Source organism: Ascidia mentula, chromosome 1 (genome assembly GCF_947561715.1).
Source record: "Ascidia mentula chromosome 1, kaAscMent1.1, whole genome shotgun sequence".
In the NCBI taxonomy this organism is placed as follows: Eukaryota; Metazoa; Chordata; class Ascidiacea; order Phlebobranchia; family Ascidiidae; genus Ascidia; species Ascidia mentula.
The window spans coordinates 21667738-21675445 of record NC_138566.1 but is presented as its reverse complement, the minus strand read 5'-3'; the positions used below and the strand labels follow the sequence as shown (position 1 = coordinate 21675445).

Genomic DNA, 7708 nt, shown 5'->3' with positions numbered 1-7708 from the left:
ATAGGTGTGATGTGACATAAGCATAGGAGAACATTTAATGTGGTAAACAGGATGTTAAATGAATCACTTTACTCGAGAATATTCGATGGCTAAATCATTTGGGTCACATTATGGGATTATGCATTACATGTGCAAAGCTGCGCGCAAAACATTACGCAATTCAAGCACTGGTTTCTGTGACGTATGTTACAGTTGCAATGCCAGGGCTGTCAAGCCAGCAAACCTAATGATCACGATATGATAGCTGCGATCGGCAAGCAAGGACCTGCTCAGTGAGGCGATCCTGTCAATCATGCCATTGCATGAAATATTATTGAATTATCTGATACGGTGGTAGAGATCCCCTAAGTATATGTGAAGATTGGCTGGCAAATTGTGGGCTTGCGCACCAGTGTACCTTGGCCACAATATACCCCGTAAAACTACTGAGCTCCTGTAGCTCAGTTGGTAGAGCTATGGGCCTGGTTGGCCCAGGGTCGAGAGTTCAAACCTCACCGGGAGCTTGATTTTTCATATCTTGCTCCGGATTGTCAGGAAAAAGCGGCTGATCCAGCTAGGCTGCAATGCCTGGGCTGCCAAGCCTACGAACTCTCTCACGCGCGAAAAGCAACATGCAGCATATGAGCACGCAATTTAGCGTCTTACAGGTTCACTGTTGCAATTTAGGTGCAGGATGCACCATACTTTGGGCGGCATCCTGGGTCAGAGGTGTCCCTGGTGTTGCAGCAGATCAGTTTGAAATTTGCAATGATAAAAACTCATTTTCCTAACTGTATAGTTCAACCAACACAAACATATTATCACTAATATAATGTTTTTGTTGCTTTTGTTCTTGTGGATGTGGAGCGCTTCTAGGAAGAGGCGCTTTGTATGGTCCACCTCCTTTTCCTTAGCCTTGTCAAAGGCGATCTGATGACCTTTTAAGGCAGCATGCTTGGCTAACGCTGTCTTATTTGCGTCTTTCGACGCAACGTCGCGGCGGTGCTCCTTAATTCTGGTTTTCAAGGCTCTTCCGGTTTCCCCGATGTAGACACCCTCGCACTCTCCACATGGAATTGAATAAACCACTCCTTTTGGTTCCGCTACCTCCATGACAATGGTGTGCGACACCAAACTGCGGAGTGTTGTTGAATAACAGGCGAAACGTCGGTGAATAAAGTTACATTTTATCTTTGCCAGAAGAACAGATTATTAAGTTATATTATCACTAGTTTGCGATTATACGATAAAAGTTCGCGATCGTTTGGGTATAGGGCAACACAAGCCAGATTGCGAGAGTTCCCATCTGATAGCATGCGTGAGAGAGATGGAAGATACTTTTACACCGGGTCACAATTTGTTTTCCAAACTTGATTCACATATAAGCCTATGTAACATAGAAATCTGTGCGAGTATTAAAGTTACGATTTCGGGTAGTATTTCAAGTTAAATATATAACCAAAAATAACAGGCGGAATCATTAAAATTCGTTCAGATTTATTTTCTAAAAAGGCTTATATGTGGATCAAGTTTGGAAAAAAACTTTGTGACCCGGTGTAGTAGCATTTTCCGAGCGAGATATCCAAAAAGGCGATTTGCCTTCTTTCTTTTTTCGTCGTACCCGACTTGTCCACGTAAGTCTCGTTTTCCAAATTTTCGTACATGCTTTACCGTTACATGTCGCTAGAGTGCTGTGTTGTTTGTTTGTCTGCCCGACGAAGGGAAAACAAACTTCGCGACTGCGGCGTCTCGCAGGCAAATCGCGGTCATGCCAGAACTACGGACTGAGCTGCGAAGGAATGTGACAGTTGTTAGCGCTGACGTGTGTTGTTGATTGTAACAGTGACTTGTATTTACTGCGACTTTTAAGGCAGCGATCCAAGCTTTTCAGGTGTTTGAATGGTTGATTTTTGATTGTAAGGTTTGGACAATTAAAACCGCTTTTGTTGCCAGTTTTATAACTATTATGAGTGATTATTGCATGACAGTGTGTTGGTACACCGTTTTTTGGTGATTGTAGTTGTGCATACGCAGCTCTCCAATTTCGTAAAAACATGAATTTGTAAGATTTTCTTTGTCATTCATAGGCTACAGATTTTCGAGTTTTGTTACTACTTCGTGTCAGAACTGTACATCCATTGGCAATAAAAGTCGTTATTTTTTTAATGTCTATTCAGGGACATTTTAAGCAAAACATAACATTTTTTCAGATTCTTTAAGCACAAAATGTGTCTGGTCTTGAGAATGTAATAGCTCTTCTGAAGTTGGATTTAAGCTACCAAAGATCAGCTAAAGGCAGAGGTGATTCTTGGTCTGTTGTGCTCTGACAATAACCAGACTTGAAGCACAAAGAAATCATGTTTTCCCAGAACGGAAACTGTAAAACCACTTTGGATTTATACACTCGTACAATGAAAACTTTAGTTATCGTTGTATTGTTTTGTATGGGGTACCTCACATTGGGTACTGAAGCCTCGAGATATGCAAGAGGTGTTATGTTATCTATGCCTGGAAAACGGAATACAAACTGCATTGACCTCACCACAGTAGAAAAGAATGCCACATCAATGGTTATTCTTACTGGAACCGTTAAAAGTTGTGACAGTGAAAGGGCAGGGTCTTACAAATGCAACATTCAGGTATGGTATAGATACAAGAAGGCATGCTATATTTTAGTTATGACATTACTAAAAGTAAATCATAATATTTCTGAATTTTCTGGTATAAACATACAATAAAAATAATTTAATTTCATGCAGAGTTAATGAGGTAATTAGATTTAATCTGATTTTGAAAGGATTAGGGGTCAATAAAGGGATTAACTTCATATTTAAACAAGTTTCTCTGGCAATTAACTCTTGAACACCATTGCAATGTTTTTAACTGTGTGTATATATTTCAAAAGATTTGGAGGATCATGAAGGGAAAGAAGTTCTCACAAGATCTTGTGAGATCAAATAAACTAGGAAATGAAGGTTTTCTTTTCAAACGTGAGACAGTCGATATATACGGCTTGGGCAACATTATGTACTGTGACTCTGATGTAAGTAACAATTTTAGAAAGTTGTACTTGATTAGTAGATAGATATCATATTTGGCGACATTTGAGTCAATGTTCTAATTAAAAGTAAAAAACAGTGTTCTAATTAAAAGTAAAAGCAAAGAAAAATTTTAACATCTCCAATATAGTATTTACATTCATTTTTGTGCCTTGTGCCTGATTTTGGAAAATATATCATCAACTTGTAAAATGCTTTTGGGCTCCCATGGATTGCAGCACGACATTGTTTTAATTTTAGGTGGGAGATGAAGATACCCGAATATTTTTTCTAAATCGCCTCAACAACAGACTGGTACTCTCAGCGTCGTTGGTTCACATTACCCTAGCAAACCTGGAAAACACGCAAGCCGTTATCGAAGGTCAGACTGCGTGCTTGTAATCTCTTTGGCGTGACTCGTAATGTGTAATGTTTTGCCCCTGAGAACAGCAATCATGATTGTAACATGAGCCCGCCGCGGTGGCTCGAACATCGGGTTTTGAGAGAGAGAAAGGCCGTGTTCGGGACGAGTATCTCCCGCCGCGACCCCTCGTGCCTTTCGCAGCACGCGCAGACAAGCACCTGTGCGTTTTTCGTCGTGAGCGCTGATCAAGGCCGCTGATGCGTTTTATGATGCGCCGAGCCTTTTGGTTTCCGGCTTGTCTGACGCAAGCCCGTACTCGTTGTGAGCACTGCGCTGGGCTTCGTTTAACGTCACCGCCCGGCATCCTTCCACATGCAGTGTTAATTTATTCCACCGGAACGCAGAAAAGAATTCGCAAATTTTTCGAAGGGAGTCGGCAGTATAGCCCCCGTTGCACGCCTTTATTAAATGTCGTGATCTTTTCATTGGCCCTTGCTCGCCCGCCTGTACGCGCCGATAAAAGGCACTTGAGGTATGTCAACAACTATCCTGCGTTCACGCCCGTACACCCTACCGTCGCCTACGATTGAGCAGTCCCGCCTGCAAGGGTTGTTCCTCGCTTTGAATTGCTTTGGTATTTGGCGCAAATCGGGCAACTGTGCCTTGAGGCCGCGCTAATGCGTTTCTCATCGGACCCAATAATCCGCCAACACAGCTCGCGGTTTCGACCAAATGGATTGATTCATTGTACGTTGTTTGACGTGCTGTCGCGAGCTTTTGAATCCCCAAGGTATAAGTCAAAACTTAGTCGCAATACATTCGCTTAATTCACAATACTTTCCACAGTGGTTGCTGCAGTCGTTTTTGTAAAACATTTGCGTGCTTCCTTTTTTGCCGAATTCCAAATTTAATTATTCGCAACAGGGTAAAGGTTTAAATAACCACTTTTTGAGAAAATACTGAATTATGCATTTCCACTGAAAAAAGTTAAGCAAATCAACAGTTTAGCACATGTCAACAGACCATTTGTCATATATTTGCAAACTTGGGCGTGGTCAAAGAAACATCATTGGAATCTTCCTTTATTACACATACGCGTCCATTTCATCCGCTACAGTTTCACGGGCCACCTTGGCAAAGTGACCATTACTTAAATCGGCGTCTGCGCGCGCCCGAGGGACAAAAAACGTGGATGTCGTTAGTCACGGCCTTCGACGACTTGAGCATCGCGGAAACGACCGTCTTCTTGACTGCGCTCGCAAAGAAATTTACGCCGGCGGTGAAACGGTGGCGAGCAACTGGCAAGCAGCACCAGAGCCCGTTGATTATACGCCCGCTTTTGGGCTTACGCGGGTTAATCGTCGGGTCTCGGACTTATGAGCCTGCAGGTTTCCTTCGCGCTGCGCCGTTTAACTGTCGCTTTTAAGTAAAGGGTGTCTCTAATGCAGGTGATCGTTGAAATGCACGGTCAACATACGTGTTGCATAAGACTACGAAATCCTGGCAGGCTTTTTCTTTTTGGAATACATACGTCTGTTAGCATTGGGAAATTGTTTTTACTTATTTGTGTCTAAAATATTTTGTTGATACGATTTTTCCCAACTGAACTAAATGCGATATACGATATCACTTCGAAAATAATTATAAATGGTTTGAGGCAGTGGCATCAAATCCGGCCCTAATAGCGATTGCTACATTCTAACCTGGCCCTCAGAGGCGTGTTCTCATATCTGGCTTCCGTACTTCCTAAAAGGAACCCAAACGCCGTCGACACGAGTTCAATTCGATCTGAACGTACAGTTATCGTCCCTTTACGGTCGCGGCGCGTTGCTGTGTGTACAGATTCCTTGTGCAGATAAGGGCGGAGCTGAGCCTGTACGTGTGTACGCTTTTTCGCGTTCCGAAACACGCTTGAATCGCACGAAAGGCGGCTGTAAGACTGGGGCTTGCCTGTGATCCATAACTATTGTGAGCTTACGGATAGAGTAATGCGGTCGCGAAGGCTTTGACTTGAATGGGTTTGGTTGACTATAGATTACGGCCGGGGGCTGATTTAAGAATGCCTTAAGTTAACGCTTTTATTAAAATCCCGAATGATCGCATTTCCTCATGTGGTGGTGATTTTTCGTTGTTTGGCCGACATGGAATCCTGCAACATGGTTAAATGTAATTTCTACTGCCGGCGACGCGTTTCTGACTTGAGCGCTGTGGTTGCTGGGTTGCAACGGAGCCAAGTTTTACAAGATGTGTCAGATTTCGATCCAAAATCACAGCGAAGAAATCGCCTGAAATTGTTCGAATACCACGTCAAGTTCCGGTTCTCTGTGACAAACCACTTTCCTCTAGATGCACGGCCTAACATGAATGACGTGGTGCGCATTTAAGCGCAAGGCGAGCAACGAACGCGCGACCTGCGTTTCCTCTGAAATTGAACTCTGGTCTCGTTTAAATTCGTTCAAGGGTCTCCGTTCAATGACCGCTGTGACTTACCGCATTACATGACGTCATTTCTTAATAGCGTTACCAAATCAGGGCAAAACCTGGGGACTTGGATGTGATGTATTTATTATGACGAAGAAACCATTCAATATGGACTGTTACGTATGATCTCTCCCATATGTGACGTATGTAATGTTATTCAATATAAAGTCGAATATATGCAGATGGATTTGTCCCACTCAATGTTCTGTTCCAACAATGAAAACTTTGTTCGTACCATGGTTTATATCTCACAAGCCTAATGTCCACTATATCTTAATTGGCAAAACTTCAAACGCTTGGTTGTCTTTCAGCTCATATTAATAACGCGCCAACCGGAGACGTTAAGCACCACGCCATAACAAAGCAAAGGTCGACCCCAGTCACGTGCTGTGGTCTGGACATAAACAATCGTGCAATAATAAAATTGTTATAGAAAGTAGCTTGGAGGTTCGCAAAATCTGGAGCTTAGGATGCATTGTGGGGCACACAGGCGTGTAATGACAACCTTGGGCGACGTGTGGGGTTAGACCTGCTGCTGTGTCAATGCGGGACATTTCTATTCAATGTGAAAACTGCGTGACCAATGCCAGTGTATTGTGTGGAAAATTGCAGGTTCCTCTGGTACTGGTGCCCGAAGTAGGTTTTGTTGTCGATTTTCTGAAAGTCAGTGAAAGGGGAATTTTCAACGTATGTTCGCATCTTATGTGTCCAATAACACACCAATGTAAACACGGAAATTATTCCGTCATGCTTTGGTTTCAAAATCTGAAGTCGTTGCCAATGTGATCGACATTTCGAATTTACTTGAATATTCCGTTACGCCGTAAGCACAGCAAGCATCTGTACATCAAAACCGCACGATTTTGGCGGTTCCTGCACCTGCACCTGCAGTTAACGTCAGCGCAGCTCTTCGTAGACGTTGTCAGAAGGTGAAATCAACGTGGTTGGTATGCCACACAAAGTGGTTACGAAATATGTGACAACCAACATACAAAGTGACGAGCGACAATGGTCTATACAACAAACCTTGTAGCGCTTTCTCATGCTCGAAATTTGTCGTCTAAACACGCGTCCCGTCCTCTCGGATGTCACTACCAGCATACGTCATCACCTTGCCGCCTTCCGTACTGAGGAAGCTATTGTACTCCTGTATTTGTGGTGTCAATTTAACCCCAACCCAGACTTGGCAAAAGGTACTTCTATTTTTTGGCTGTCGATTTTTAGCAGTTACCGCTACAAAGCGGGTAAAATTTCATTTTTAAATTTACGAAGCCAAGAATTTCGCAAAATTGCACAAGGAAGCCTTTTGAAACCTGTTGTTTGCGACAGAGCAAAATGATTAAGTGCAGACGTGGTTATGGAGGTCATGTATCGGTGCATGTCGCATTCTGTGCCGCATCGCTTGACAGATGACACACCGCGGTCGACGCTAAAACAATAGACCACCATTTATAAGCGTTTCCACAATTAGACTCGCCGGTGTCAAGTAATTGCCTTGTGGTAAAAGTGTAGCCACCCATAGCGTCGCGGGCCCTTGCAACTGTCATTATAGACCGACGTTAACTGCTCCCGAGACTCGGACAAACCGTTGGACTGCTCAACTGTTCACATCAGCGGTTACGAGCGCTTGAAAACTCGGTTGAGCGTGATCCGGGCAATATCTCACATCTGATTGTGGTCTGAATGGGTCGGAAACACAATAGTGACGAGGTCGTGGGGCCGAAGTGGCGAGGGATGCCACGTGCTCCAGAACTCCCAAGAAAGCTCGCCACGAGCTTAGGTCTTGGGAAGATATTGTACCTTCTTTCAGAAGAAGATATGTTAATGTTGCTCTCTTGGTTTCAAG

General features: G+C 43.5%; 1 protein-coding gene across 5 annotated transcripts in view; it reads left to right on the top strand.

The window, feature by feature from the left end:
* The first annotated feature begins 2152 nt into the window (after positions 1-2152).
* The window catches only part of LOC145915865 (agrin-like), a 53352-nt gene continuing 47796 nt past the window's right edge, over positions 2153-7708 (top strand). For all 5 annotated transcript variants that reach the window (XM_083002759.1, XM_083002761.1, XM_083002760.1 and 2 more), the window contains exons 1-3: positions 2153-2618; positions 2885-3022; positions 3279-3399. In XM_083002759.1, the coding sequence (XP_082858885.1) occupies positions 2337-2618; positions 2885-3022; positions 3279-3399 (541 nt within the window). In that variant the 5' untranslated portion in view covers positions 2153-2336. The remainder of the gene's footprint in view (positions 2619-2884; positions 3023-3278; positions 3400-7708) is intronic.